This window comes from Dendrobates tinctorius, unplaced genomic scaffold, assembly GCF_039654945.1.
Source record: "Dendrobates tinctorius isolate UK_male_01 unplaced genomic scaffold, ASM3965494v1 ptg000158l, whole genome shotgun sequence".
In the NCBI taxonomy this organism is placed as follows: Eukaryota; Metazoa; Chordata; class Amphibia; order Anura; family Dendrobatidae; genus Dendrobates; species Dendrobates tinctorius.
Window position 1 is genome coordinate 1,363,849 of NW_027361825.1, and position 16,096 is coordinate 1,379,944.

A 16,096-nucleotide genomic window follows, 5' to 3' on the forward strand; every position below is an offset into this window, starting at 1 on the left:
TCACTGGATATTTTAAACAGTGTTTAATTTCTCTGCAGCACCCCTACAGGATAAATGAAGCATTACACAGGTTCATTTCAAATGAATGGTTTGTCTGTGTAACGCGGGTCCTCCAAAACAAGAGCTGCTCCATGTAACCACTCTGTGCTCCGACCAATGAGGGTTCTTATTTAGTCAGAATTCCCCAATAGGGTGTATGGAAATGGGTTTTAGAATGACGCTGTCAAGTCATTTTTGCTGTACAATGAATGCCAAAAAAATAAAACTCAAAAAACCCATTGCGAAATTGCTTTTTTTCTGCACTGAATTTTTTTCCCCATTTTTTTACTACATTATGTGGTAAAATCAATGGTGTTATTCAAAACTAGAACTCTTCCTGCAAAAACCAAGCCCTCATGTGGCCATGGGGACAGAAAAGTAAAAAAAAAGTTTTGGCTCTTGAAACAAAAAAACAAAAAACGTAAGCACAAAAACGAAAATTTACACCATCCCTAAGACACTGAGGGGCAGATACCAGAGAACAATACTCACTCCATGAAGACAGCACCAGAAACACGGACACCCACAGGAACCGCCACCCATAGGGCCTCAGAAGGTCCAGTAATCTCCACACTGAGGCCGGCGACTCCGCCACATCCTCCTTGTCTTCATCCTCCAGGAAGAGCTGATGCCAGACGAGGGTGGACGTCACCGTCATGAAGTACGAGTAGAAGAACAGGTCCGCATGTCCGGATCGGTGTAGGAGGCTGGCGCTGGCCTGTGGTAACAGGACAGCAGTAATGGTCGCACAACATGGCACCAGCAGGGTGAGGACGGCAGAGGACAGCAGTAATGGACCCCCCTGTAACCAGGGGGGCAGTTTTGACATTCCGCCCACCGCACGAACGCCAAGTATCAAGATGACCAGTCGTACCAGGCCCAGTACCCATGTCTGGAGGAGGTTTGGGGGCAAAAGAAGGGTCAGCAGGTGCAAAGTGGCATAGTCCACCCCGAGGAGGCAGCACAATGAGCAGACGGGATGCATCGCCTGATAACAGAGAGAAAATAGTGATTATGTCACTATAGTGGATTATAGATAATGAAGGCATCATGGAGGGACAGAGGGAGTCATCTCCTTCTGACTAACCGCCTAGATGCAGAGGTCAGCATTTACTGCAGTATCTAAGAGGTTAAACTCCGAAAACAAGTGAAGGTGGTAAAATACAGCCCACAGACAAACAAATTTAATGACACCTGTGGTACAAGGCGATTATCGAGGTGACTGAGTGAGCACAGGTTCAAGTACTAATAAAAGATGTAAAAAATTTTTTTAGACATAGCAAAAAAAAAAATCAATGTTCATATCAAATAACATAAAAAATAGAGTTGAGCAAAAAGATTTGCAGGACCCCGGTCCTATTGGTGGTCCTTGGCCACCAGACCTGAGTCCTGTGGACCTCCTCCTGCTTGCCAGTATGGCGTATTTTCTGGTTTGGGAACTGGGGGTCATGCTATGACATCTCTTGGCCAACCAGTCAGATGAACTGTGGATGTCACCAGGTAGGAGGCCGCTGTTCTCGTAGCCAAGGACCACCAATGAGACTGCTGGGACCACCAATAAGACCGCTAGGACCACCAACGTGACTGCTGGAACCAATGTGACCGCGGCGCTGGGACCACCGACATGATCGCTGGGACCACCACCGTGACAGCTGGAACCACCAACAAGACCGCTGGGTCCACTGTGATGGCTGGGACCACCAACGCGACCATTTGGACCACCAATAAGACCACTGGGACCACCAATGTGACTACTAAGGGTATGTGCACACGGTGCGGATTCTGCTGCGGATCCGCAGCTTTTCTGCAGCAGCGGGTCCGCAGCAGATTTAGGTGCGTTGTACAGTACTAGAGTTGAGCGACTTTTGGTTTTTTAGGGTCGAGTTTCGTTTCGTGAAACCCGACTTTTCCAAAAGTCGGGTCGAGCAAGATCGTCCGATTATAGGGAAAAGTCGGGGTCGTCCCGAAACACGAAACCCAATGTAAGTCAATGGGGAATAAAAGTCGGCAGTGAGAGGAGGACAGGAAACACACCTACAGTGCTCATTTGAATGCCAAAAGCATCAATTCTTCTTACTTAAGCTTGTCAACCTTAATTAACTTCATAATACAAGTTACGCACTGAAAAATGGGGGTTATTTGGCTAAAGTTGTGGGGGGGGAGGGCTGGCTGCAGGTTTTCATGTGCCCTGGGCGAAAGAGCGCCCCTTTAACACATACCACAACTCATCATGCTCCGATACGGCAGAGAAATAGCGGTATAGTACAATGAAAAATACTTCACTTTTTACATCTCATGACAAGGCCCATCTATTTCTCCATACAGAATCATTGGTCCCATATAATGTTTGAAACAGTATATGATGAGCTCCACATAATGCTACAGTATATGTTGGTCCCCATGGATGAAGCTCCACTGTCTTATGGGCCCAAATAATGCTCCAAACATAATGGGCCCCATTTCTAATGCTCTAGTGTATAATGGGCCCTGTAAATGCTGCTCCAGTGTCTGATGTCCACCTTTGGAATGTCCCAGTGTATGGTGGGCCCCATCTATCATTCTCCAGAGTATAGTGCTCCCCAAAAATTGCTGTCCCAACATTGAAAACAATGAAATAAGTCTCCTCGCTAGGGAATCCCTGTACTAGTCTGGACTCCTCGTCGTCCCCATCTTCCATATCACTGCACAGTATTTCAACCTTGCAAGTGCTGTGATCCTGAGCAAGCAGGGGGGGCACACTCGTTGGCGACAGCACTGGCACAGGGCCCCTGATAGTACGGTGGTGTGTCTGATGGCGGGTGGGCCGAACCTGCACTTTCATCTGCAGCTTCCTCTTTGTCACCGTGTAAGATGGAACTGTATATGGGAAGGGTAACCTGAGTTTCATCAGGGTCAGATTCAGGCCGTGTAGCGTGCGAGGGGAATGTAGTGGTCTGGGTCAATGTACCAGCAGATTCATCGAGCAGTGGCTGGGCATCAGTGCACTTGTGTCGCCCCCAGGAGTACGGTCGCCACAGTGGCATTACCTTCTTCCTAGGGAGTGTGATGTCATGCTTGGGAGCAACGAACGATCTCTCTAGCAGGTTAACTGTTTGGGCGGCGTTATTCCCACGAGTCATGACCCTCCAAACAGCGTTCATGAAGGCAAAGTGTTTGTTTTACGTGGGCAGTATGGTTGCAAAGCTGAACCTTAAAGGAATGTCCAGAAGGGCACCACCAGGAGTGGAGCCTACGGTTAAATTCGACTCCACCTGGGAAACCTCAACCATGCCAGCTACAGAACAGATGCACACATTGCAAGCTTAATTCCGTTAACGAACGAGACTCCGTCATGCCCCGCGGTCCGAGTCCGGCTTACTAGAGGGACACGTGAGGCTCTGGAACATGAGATTGGCCAATAACTGGTGTGTCATGCCCTTACATGTCCGTGGCTGCATGTGCGCTACACTGAAAAGGCCAGCGTTTGTCGCTAGATAACCCGCTGAACAACGTTAGTGATGGGGATCACTGATTACAATTATTACCCGCGAACAATGATTTCCCAGTAAGTGCAGGTCAACTGCAGTTCCGGAATTAGGCCTAACCGTCATTCCTGAAAAAATGAAAAACTTACGTGTGCAAACCACAGGTGCTGTAGCTTGCTTAACAGCTCGCCAGCCGTTCTCACGCCCAGTATGGATTACACGTGATTGCACAAAGGTGAGAAAGGGTACCGTATCCCCAGATAACATGTATGGATAGCGTACACATTCAAAATATATGTCTATACATCAGGAGGCAGGCTCAGATGGTGTTAGGGCCAGTATGGATTGCACATGATTGCACAAAGGTTAGAAAGGGTACCGTATCCCCAGATAACATGTATGGATAGCGTACACATTCAAAATATATGTCTCAGGAGGCAGGCTCAGACGGTGTTAGGCCCAGTATGGATTGCACGTGATTGCACAAAGGTTAGAAAGGGTACCGTATCCCCGGATAACATGTATGGATAGCGTACACATTCAAAATATATGTCTCAGGAGGCAGGCTCAGACGGTGTTAGGCCCAGTATGGATTGCACGTGATTGCACAAAGGTTAGAAAGGGTACCGTATCCCCAGATAACATGTATGGATAGCGTACACATTCAAAATATATGTCTCAGGAGGCAGGCTCAGACGGTGTTAGGCACAGTATGGATTGCACGTGATTGCACAAAGGTTAGAAAGGGTACCGTATCCCCGGATAACATGTATGGATAGCGTACACATTCAAAATATATGTCTCAGGAGGCAGGCTCAGACGGTGTTAGGCCCAGTATGGATTGCACGTGATTGCACAAAGGTTAGAAAGGGTACCGTATCCCCGGATAACATGTATGGATAGCGTACACATTCAAAATATATGTCTCAGGAGGCAGGCTCAGACGGTGTTAGGCCCAGTATGGATTGCACGTGATTGCACAAAGGTTAGAAAGGGTACCGTATTCCCAGATAACATGTATGGATAGCGTACACATTCAAAATATATGTCTCAGGAGGCAGGCTCAGACGGTGTTAGGCCCAGTATGGATTGCACGTGATTGCACAAAGGTTAGAAAGGGTACAGTATCCCCGGATAACATGTATGGATAGCGTACACATTTAAAATATATGTCTCAGGAGGCAGGCTCAGACGGTGTTAGGCCCAGTATGGATTGCACGTGATTGCACAAAGGTTAGAAAGGGTACCGTATCCCCGGATAACATGTATGGATAGCGTACACATTCAAAATATATGTCTCAGGAGGCAGGCTCAGACGGTGTTAGGCCCAGTATGGATTGCACGTGATTGCACAAAGGTTAGAAAGGGTACCGTATCCCCAGATAACATGTATGGATAGCGTACACATTCAAAATATATGTCTCAGGAGGCAGGCTCAGACGGTGTTAGGCCCAGTATGGATTGCACGTGATTGCACAAAGGTTAGAAAGGGTACCGTATCCCCGGATAACATGTATGGATAGCGTACACATTCAAAATATATGTCTCAGGAGGCAGGCTCAGACGGTGTTAGGCCCAGTATGGATTGCACGTGATTGCACAAAGGTTAGAAAGGGTACCGTATCCCCGGATAACATGTATGGATAGCGTACACATTCAAAATATATGTCTCAGGAGGCAGGCTCAGACGGTGTTAGGCCCAGTATGGATTGCACGTGATTGCACAAAGGTTAGAAAGGGTACCGTATCCCCAGATAACATGTATGGATAGCGTACACATTCAAAATATATGTCTCAGGAGGCAGGCTCAGACGGTGTTAGGCCCAGTATGGATTGCACGTGATTGCACAAAGGTTAGAAAGGGTACCGTATCCCCGGATAACATGTATGGATAGCGTACACATTCAAAATATATGTCTCAGGAGGCAGGCTCAGACGGTGTTAGGCCCAGTAAGGATTGCACGTGATTGCACAAAGGTTAGAAAGGGTACCGTATCCCCGGATAACATGTATGGATAGCGTACACATTCAAAATATATGTCTCAGGAGGCAGGCTCAGACGGTGTTAGGCCCAGTATGGATTGCACGTGATTGCACAAAGGATAGAAAGGGTACCGTATCCCCAGATAACATGTATGGATAGCGTACACATTCAAAATATATGTCTCAGGAGGCAGGCTCAGACGGTGTTAGGCCCAGTATGGATTGCACGTGATTGCACAAAGGTTATAAAGGGTACCGTATCCCCAGATAACATGTATGGATAGCGTACACATTCAAAATATATGTCTCAGGAGGCAGGCTCAGACGGTGTTAGGCCCAGTATGGATTGCACGTGATTGCACAAAGGTTAGAAAGGGTACCGTATCCCCGGATAACATGTATGGATAGCGTACACATTCAAAATATATGTCTCAGGAGGCAGGCTCAGACGGTGTTAGGCCCAGTATGGATTGCACGTGATTGCACAAAGGTTAGAAAGGGTACCGTATCCCCAGATAACATGTATGGATAGCGTACACATTCAAAATATATGTCTCAGGAGGCAGGCTCAGACGGTGTTAGGCCCAGTATGGATTGCACGTGATTGCACAAAGGTTAGAAAGGGTACCGTATCCCCGGATAACATGTATGGATAGCGTACACATTCAAAATATATGTCTCAGGAGGCAGGCTCAGACGGTGTTAGGCCCAGTATGGATTGCACGTGATTGCACAAAGGTTAGAAAGGGTACCGTATCCCCGGATAACATGTATGGATAGCGTACACATTCAAAATATATGTCTCAGGAGGCAGGCTCAGACGGTGTTAGGCCCAGTATGGATTGCACGTGATTGCACAAAGGTTAGAAAGGGTACCGTATCCCCGGATAACATGTATGGATAGCGTACACATTCAAAATATATGTCTCAGGAGGCAGGCTCAGACGGTGTTAGACCCAGTATGGATTGCACGTGATTGCACAAAGGTTAGAAAGGGTACCGTATCCCCGGATAACATGTATGGATAGCGTACACATTCAAAATATATGTCTCAGGAGGCAGGCTCAGACGGTGTTAGGCCCAGTATGGATTGCACGTGATTGCACAAAGGTTAGAAAGGGTACCGTATCCCCGGATAACATGTATGGATAGCGTACACATTCAAAATATATGTCTCAGGAGGCAGGCTCAGACGGTGTTAGGCCCAGTATGGATTGCACGTGATTGCACAAAGGTTAGAAAGGGTACCGTATCCCCAGATAACATGTATGGATAGCGTACACATTCAAAATATATGTCTCAGGAGGCAGGCTCAGACGGTGTTAGGCCCAGTATGGATTGCACGTGATTGCACAAAGGTTAGAAAGGGTACCGTATCCCCGGATAACATGTATGGATAGCGTACACATTCAAAATATATGTCTCAGGAGGTAGGCTCAGACGGTGTTAGGCCCAGTATGGATTGCACGTGATTGCACAAAGGTTAGAAAGGGTACCGTATCCCCGGATAACATGTATGGATAGCGTACACATTCAAAATATATGTCTCAGGAGGCAGGCTCAGACGGTGTTAGGCCCAGTATGGATTGCACGTGATTGCACAAAGGTTAGAAAGGGTACCGTATCCCCGGATAACATGTATGGATAGCGTACACATTCAAAATATATGTCTCAGGAGGCAGGCTCAGACGGTGTTAGGCCCAGTATGGATTGCACGTGATTGCACAAAGGTTAGAAAGGGTACCGTATTCCCAGATAACATGTATGGATAGCGTACACATTCAAAATATATGTCTCAGGAGGCAGGCTCAGACGGTGTTAGGCTCAGTATGGATTGCACGTGATTGCACAAAGGTTAGAAAGGGTACAGTATCCCCGGATAACATGTATGGATAGCGTACACATTCAAAATATATGTCTCAGGAGGCAGGCTCAGACGGTGTTAGGCCCAGTATGGATTGCACGTGATTGCACAAAGGTTAGAAAGGGTACCGTATCCCCGGATAACATGTATGGATAGCGTACACATTCAAAATATATGTCTCAGGAGGCAGGCTCAGACGGTGTTAGGCCCAGTATGGATTGCACGTGATTGCACAAAGGTTAGAAAGGGTACCGTATCCCCAGATAACATGTATGGATAGCGTACACATTCAAAATATATGTCTCAGGAGGCAGGCTCAGACGGTGTTAGGCCCAGTATGGATTGCACGTGATTGCACAAAGGTTAGAAAGGGTACCGTATCCCCGGATAACATGTATGGATAGCGTACACATTCAAAATATATGTCTCAGGAGGCAGGCTCAGACGGTGTTAGGCCCAGTATGGATTGCACGTGATTGCACAAAGGTTAGAAAGGGTACCGTATCCCCGGATAACATGTATGGATAGCGTACACATTCAAAATATATGTCTCAGGAGGCAGGCTCAGACGGTGTTAGGCCCAGTATGGATTGCACGTGATTGCACAAAGGTTAGAAAGGGTACCGTATCCCCAGATAACATGTATGGATAGCGTACACATTCAAAATATATGTCTCAGGAGGCAGGCTCAGACGGTGTTAGGCCCAGTATGGATTGCACGTGATTGCACAAAGGTTAGAAAGGGTACCGTATCCCCGGATAACATGTATGGATAGCGTACAATTCAAAATATATGTCTCAGGAGGCAGGCTCAGACGGTGTTAGGCCCAGTAAGGATTGCACGTGATTGCACAAAGGTTAGAAAGGGTACCGTATCCCCAGATAACATGTATGGATAGCGTACACATTCAAAATATATGTCTCAGGAGGCAGGCTCAGACGGTGTTAGGCCCAGTATGGATTGCACGTGATTGCACAAAGGATAGAAAGGGTACCGTATCCCCAGATAACATGTATGGATAGCATACACATTCAAAATATATGTCTCAGGAGGCAGGCTCAGACGGTGTTAGGCCCAGTATGGATTGCACGTGATTGCACAAAGGTTATAAAGGGTACCGTATCCCCAGATAACATGTATGGATAGCGTACACATTCAAAATATATGTCTCAGGAGGCAGGCTCAGACGGTGTTAGGCCCAGTATGGATTGCACGTGATTGCACAAAGGTTAGAAAGGGTACCGTATCCCCGGATAACATGTATGGATAGCGTACACATTCAAAATATATGTCTCAGGAGGCAGGCTCAGACGGTGTTAGGCCCAGTATGGATTGCACGTGATTGCACAAAGGTTAGAAAGGGTACCGTATCCCCAGATAACATGTATGGATAGCGTACACATTCAAAATATATGTCTCAGGAGGCAGGCTCAGACGGTGTTAGGCCCAGTATGGATTGCACGTGATTGCACAAAGGTTAGAAAGGGTACCGTATCCCCGGATAACATGTATGGATAGCGTACACATTCAAAATATATGTCTCAGGAGGCAGGCTCAGACGGTGTTAGGCCCAGTATGGATTGCACGTGATTGCACAAAGGTTAGAAAGGGTACCGTATCCCCGGATAACATGTATGGATAGCGTACACATTCAAAATATATGTCTCAGGAGGCAGGCTCAGACGGTGTTAGGCCCAGTATGGATTGCACGTGATTGCACAAAGGTTAGAAAGGGTACCGTATCCCCAGATAACATGTATGGATAGCGTACACATTCAAAATATATGTCTCAGGAGGCAGGCTCAGACGGTGTTAGGCCCAGTATGGATTGCACGTGATTGCACAAAGGTTAGAAAGGGTACCGTATCCCCGGATAACATGTATGGATAGCGTACAATTCAAAATATATGTCTCAGGAGGCAGGCTCAGACGGTGTTAGGCCCAGTAAGGATTGCACGTGATTGCACAAAGGTTAGAAAGGGTACCGTATCCCCAGATAACATGTATGGATAGCGTACACATTCAAAATATATGTCTCAGGAGGCAGGCTCAGACGGTGTTAGGCCCAGTATGGATTGCACGTGATTGCACAAAGGATAGAAAGGGTACCGTATCCCCAGATAACATGTATGGATAGCATACACATTCAAAATATATGTCTCAGGAGGCAGGCTCAGACGGTGTTAGGCCCAGTATGGATTGCACGTGATTGCACAAAGGTTATAAAGGGTACCGTATCCCCAGATAACATGTATGGATAGCGTACACATTCAAAATATATGTCTCAGGAGGCAGGCTCAGACGGTGTTAGGCCCAGTATGGATTGCACGTGATTGCACAAAGGTTAGAAAGGGTACCGTATCCCCGGATAACATGTATGGATAGCGTACACATTCAAAATATATGTCTCAGGAGGCAGGCTCAGACGGTGTTAGGCCCAGTATGGATTGCACGTGATTGCACAAAGGTTAGAAAGGGTACCGTATCCCCAGATAACATGTATGGATTGCGTACACATTCAAAATATATGTCTCAGGAGGCAGGCTCAGACGGTGTTAGGCCCAGTATGGATTGCACGTGATTGCACAAAGGTTAGAAAGGGTACCGTATCCCCGGATAACATGTATGGATAGCGTACACATTCAAAATATATGTCTCAGGAGGCAGGCTCAGACGGTGTTAGGCCCAGTATGGATTGCACGTGATTGCACAAAGGTTAGAAAGGGTACCGTATCCCCGGATAACATGTATGGATAGCGTACACATTCAAAATATATGTCTCAGGAGGCAGGCTCAGACGGTGTTAGGCCCAGTATGGATTGCACGTGATTGCACAAAGGTTAGAAAGGGTACCGTATCCCCGGATAACATGTATGGATAGCGTACACATTCAAAATATATGTCTCAGGAGGCAGGCTCAGACGGTGTTAGGCCCAGTATGGATTGCACGTGATTGCACAAAGGTTAGAAAGGGTACCATATCCCCGGATAACATGTATGGATAGCGTACACATTCAAAATATATGTCTGTACATCAGGAGGCAGGCTCAGACGGTGTTAGGCCCAGTATGGATTGCACGTGATTGTACAAAGGTTAGAAAGGGTACCGTATCCCCGGATAACATGTATGGATAGCGTACACATTCAAAATATATGTCTCAGGAGGCAGGCTCAGACGGTGTCAGGCACAGTATGGATTTGACGGCCCAGATTACACAGCGGAGGAGCAGGGAGAGGTAAAGATTGCAAATGCTGGGGCCCTGCCCAAGCAAGGGGGGCCCACTCGTGGGCGTCGGTACTGGCCCCTCATAGTACAGCGGTGTGTCTGACTGCGGGTGTGCACCACCACCGTCAGAGACACTTGATTGCACTATGAGGGACCCTGTGCCAGTGCCCGCGCCCAAGAGTCAGCCTACCCACCTGTCCAGGGCAACGGCACTCGCACGGTGTCGTGCGCTAGGTGGTGACCCCGGCCATGGGGGGGGAGGCAGCACAGTTAGGGAGTTTTAGAAAGTGGCATATGTTGATGTTGGACATTCAGCTGATGCAAAAGGCGAAATAGGTGAAGTTCCAGGAAGAGGTGGACCAAAGAAAGCCATTTTTCTGTCACCCTATGTGTCATCAGGGGAAGGTGGGACAAAATCCTTGGAAACCCATGCATGGTTCATTTTAATGAAGGTTAGATCATCCACATTTTGGGTTGACAGACGGGTCCTTTTTTCTGTCAGGATTGATCCAGCTGCACTGAAGACTCTTTCCGATAGCACACTTGCAGCTGGGCAAGCGAGCTCCTGTAAGGCATATTGTGCCAATTCAGGCCAGGTGTCCAGTTTAGCGGCCCAATAGTCAAAGGGGAATGACCTGTGTGGGAGAACATTGATATGGGAGGAAAAGTAGTTTGTAACCATGGTTGACAACTGCTGTCTCCTGTCACTTTCCATCGATGCAGTATTACCAGTTGTGTGAGCGGTATTTGAAAAATCAGTCCACAACATTGTCATGAAACCCCTGTCTCCAACGCCACTTCTGCTGTGTGCACCACGAACACCTCTGCCCCCGGCCCGTACGGCTCGTGTGAGAACCATCACCGCTGCTGTGTGCTGGGAATGCCTCAAGCAACCGATTTACCAGAGTTGCTTGTTTATTAGCCAATATTAGGTCAAGGTTCTCCTGTGGCATGATGTTTTGTAATTTGCCTTTATAGCGTGGATCCAGGATGCTGGCCAACCAGTAGTTGTCATCGTTCATCATTTTGGCAATGCGGGGGTCCCTTTTTAGGATCCGCAAGGCATAATCTGACATGTGGGCCAATGTTCCCGGTGTCAATGATGCACTACGAGTGCTGGGTGGAGGAGCACTTTCTGGCAAATCCACATCCCTCCAGTCACGCACAAACCCTGTACCAGACCTTTCCACGCCAACATTTTCACTTGCCCCACGAGATGCATCCTCCTCCCCTAAGTAATCATCCCCATCATCCTCCTCCTCCTCCTCTTCTTCCTCCACCTCGTCCAGGAGAGGTCCCTGAGCAGACAATGGCTGAATGTCATCAAGGATTCCCTCCTCCTCTTCCTCCTCATCAACATTGGCTGCAGACGCCTGCTCCTTAAGGTGCGTCAAAGTTTGCATGAGCAGACGCATAAGTGGGATGCTCATGCTTAGGATGGCGTCGTCTGCACTTACCAGCCGTGTGCATTCCTCAAAACACTGAAGGACTTTACAGAGGTCTTTCAGCTTCGACCACTGCACACCTGTCAACTCCATGTCTGCTCTCAAAGTGCCTGACCGTGTATCCTCCCACAAATGCATTATGGCCTGCCTCTGCTCGCACAGCCGCTCCACCATGTGCAGGGTGGAGTTCCACCTTGTTGCAATCTCGATAATGAGGCGGTGGTTGGGAAGGTGGAGCAATCGCTGCAGCTTCTGCATACGAACGGAGTGTACAGGCGACCGGCGGATGTGCGCGCACAGTCTTCGCACCTTCTGGAGCAGGGCTGTTAACTCCGGATAATTTTTGAGGAAGCACTGCACCACCAGGTTCAAGGTGTGAGCCAAGCAAGGTATGTGGCTGAGTTTTGAAAGGGCTATGGCTGCCCCAAAATTACGGCCGTTATCACTAACTACCTTGCCTGCCTCATGATGTACACTGCCCAGCCATGACTCAGTTTGTCGCTTCAAGTACTCGGCCAGCACCTCGGCGGTATGTCTGTCGCCCAAACACATCATCTGCAACACAGCCTGCTGACGCTTTCCACTAGCTGCTCGATAGGGGGACACATCGTGTGCAACAGTGGCAGCTGCAGATGGAGTGCTCGTACGACTGCGCTCTGTGGACGAGCTTTCGCTTCTGGAGGAGGAGGAGGAGGAGGGTGGAACGCCTACAGCCAACTGTTTCCTATACCGTGGGTTAGGCAGCACTGTCCCACCACCGCTGTCCCCTGTGGACCCTGCATCCACCACATTAACCCAGTGCGCAGTGATGGACACGTAACGGCCCTGGCCATGCCGACTGGACCATGCATCAGTTGTGAGGTGCACCTTTCCACTCACTGACTGCTTGAGTGCATGGACAATGCGGTCTTTCACATGATGGTGGAGGGCTGGGATGGCTTTGCGAGAGAAGAAGTGGCGACTGGGTAGGTCATAGCGTGGTACTGCATAGGCCATGAGTTCGCGGAAAGCTGTGCTTTCCACCAACCGAAAGGGCATCATCTCAAATGAGATTAGTTTGGCAATGTGGGCGTTCAAACCCAGTGTACGCGGATGAGAGACTGAGTACTTTCTTGACCTACTCATAGTGTCTGGGAGGGTGAGCTGGACTTGAGAGCTGCATATGGTGGAAGTAGCGGTGGACAGGGCGGACTGAGAGAGGGTTGATGATGGTGATGGAGTTGGTGTTCTTTCTGATGGCCTAGAATCAGTCTTTCGTTGATATAACAGTGGGATTCCCTGACTGCTGTGGCCTTGCAACGACACCTCAACATTTGCTGCTGTGCTAACCGGTGGGCTTACAGTGGGGGAAACAATGTAGCGTTGATGACTACCTTCGTTGTGATCAGTTGCACATGTGGTACTTGAGGTTTGGTGTTGTGTCCACGCTTGCAAGTGCATGCTGGTTAAATGTCTAAGCATGCAACTGGTATTCAAATTTTTCAGATTTTTCCCTCGGCTAAAGGTCTTTGCGCACTTCTTACAGATAACCTTGGCCTGATCATGAGGATTTTATTCAAAAAAGTGCCACACTGCACTCTTCCTACTTTGGCAGACATTTTGCGGCCTAGCACGCTGTGATCTTTTGACCCTCTGGACAAGCTGTCCAGCAACTCTTTTGATATTTGGAACCTGTCTTTGGAGTGCTCCGGGCCTGCCAGATAACAGCTGTTGCGATGTCGATGTCTGCTGTGGATGCTCCTCATCTGAGCTATTGGAAGCAGCACCCTCTTCCCCCAATGGATGCCAATCTGGGTCAACAACTGGGTCATCCATCACCTCCTCTTCTATGTCATGTGTACCTTCCTCTGTGTCACCGTGTATGGTGGTATAGTGTGCGGGAAGGGGCACCTGAGTCTCATCAGGGTCAGAATCTGGCTCTGTACACTGCGAGGACAATGTAGTGCTCTGAGTGAATATACCAGCAGAATCATCCATCAGCGGCTGTGCATCAGTGCACTCCATGTCAGATTCATCTTAGCCTGGGTAATTCACCATTTCACTTGATAATCCAGGCATGGTATGTGAAAACAGCTCCATGGAGTAATCAGTAGTATGGCCTGCGTCATCCTTCAATCTTGGTTGGGGTGAAGGACACAAGGAAAGGTGTGGTTCATGAACATGAGCCTCCAATGACGACTCAGTGCTTTTACTTTTTACAACTGAAGAAGAGGAGGCGATAGAGCTGGAGGCTGAGTCAGCAATGTAAGACAAAACTTTTTCCTGATGCTCTGGCTTTAAAAGCGGTTTGCCAACTCCTAGAAAACTAAGCGTTCGAGGCCTTATGTAGCCAGACGATGACGCAGGCTCAACACCTCCTGCATTCGGTCCTATTTTGCTCTTGCCACTACCATCAGATCCACCACCAACACCATCATTACCAGCTGCCAACCCCCGCCCAATTCCACGGCCTCTTCCACCAGCCTTCCTCATTTTTGGTAGAAATGTAGACAATATCCAACAAACTATATAGTATGTAAAACAAGGTACAAGGTGTCTATAGGACAGGGGAGATTTTGAATTTCTGCACACACTTTTGGACACTGGACACTTTTGGATTGTGTGAGGCCCACTGATATCTGAGCGCTATGTGACAGGCTCGATGGCACAGCTGTGACCTAAGTGACTAGAGAATAAGTGAGATTTTGAATCTCTGCACACACTTTTGGACACTGGACACTTTTGGATTGTGTGAGGCCCACTGATATCTGAGCGCTATGTGACAGGCTTGATGGCACAGCTGTGACCTAAGTGACTAGAGGATAAGTGAGATTTTGAATCTCTGCACACACTTTTGGACACTGGACACTTTTGGATTGTGTGAGGCCCAATGAATATCTGAGCGCTATGTGACAGGCTCGATGGCACAGCTGTGACCTAAGTGACTAGAGGATAAGTGAGATTTTGAATCTCTGCACACACTTTTGGACACTGGACACTTTTGGATTGTGTGAGGCCCACTGATATCTGAGCGCTATGTGACAGGCTTGATGGCACAGCTGTGACCTAAGTGACTAGAGGATAAGTGAGATTTTGAATCTCTGCACACACTTTTGGACACTGGACACTTTTGGATTGTGTGAGGCCCAATGAATATCTGAGCGCTATGTGACAGGCTCGATGGCACAGCTGTGACCTAAGTGACTAGAGGATAAGTGAGATTTTGAATCTCTGCACACACTTTTGGACACTGGACACTTTTGGATTGTGTGAGGCCCACTGATATCTGAGCGCTATGTGACAGACTTGATGGCACAGCTGTGACCTAAGTGACTAGAGGATAAGTGAGATTTTGAATCTCTGCACACACTTTTGGACACTGGACACTTTTGGATTGTGTGAGGCCCAATGAATATCTGAGCGCTATGTGACAGGCTCGATGGCACAGCTGTGACCTAAGTGACTAGAGGATAAGTGAGATTTTGAATCTCTGCACACACTTTTGGACACTGGACACTTTTGGATTGTGTGAGGCCCAATGAATATCTGAGCGCTATGTGACAGGCTCGATGGCACAGCTGTGACCTAAGTGACTAGAGGATAAGTGAGATTTTGAATCTCTACACATTTTTGGACACTGGACACTTTTGGATTGTGTGAGGCCCACTGATATCTGAGCGCTATGTGACAGGCTTGATGGCACAGCTGTGACCTAAGTGACTAGAGGATAAGTGAGATTTTGAATCTCTGCACACACTTTTGGACACTGGACACTTTTGGATTGTGTGAGGCCCACTGATATCTGAGCGCTATGTGACAGGCTCGATGGCACAGCTGTGACCTAAGTGACTAGAGGATAAGGGAGATTGGATTGCTTTTAAAAAAGCAGTTTGCGGAGCAGTGGGTAAACTGCAATGCCAGCCTGTCAGGAAGCCTTAAAAGGCAGCCCAACAACCAACACCACTGATACACCACTATATAGCCTCCCCTTGCACTGCACACAGTGACTGGTGTGTTGTGCAGGCCAAATTGCTATCAGCAGCAGAAGCAGTTTTTTTTTCTTCTCAGCAGGACAAAAAAAAAAAATTGGGATTG

At 48.0% G+C, this 16,096-nt stretch overlaps 1 protein-coding gene across 3 annotated transcripts in view; it reads right to left on the minus strand.

Annotated features, from left to right (window-relative positions):
* The window catches only part of TAP1 (transporter 1, ATP binding cassette subfamily B member), a 34,369-nt gene that overhangs the window by 12,047 nt on the left and 6,226 nt on the right, over positions 1 to 16,096 (minus strand). Inside the window, exons 2-3 of one of the 3 annotated variants that reach the window (XM_073548715.1) lie at positions 914 to 1,027; positions 532 to 757 (exon numbers count right to left, since the gene is read on the minus strand). In XM_073548715.1, the coding sequence (XP_073404816.1) occupies positions 532 to 757; positions 914 to 1,027 (340 nt within the window). Of the gene's footprint in view, positions 1 to 531; positions 1,028 to 16,096 lie in introns of all 3 variants that reach the window. The other 2 variants (XM_073548714.1, XM_073548716.1) reach the window with 2 other exon arrangements.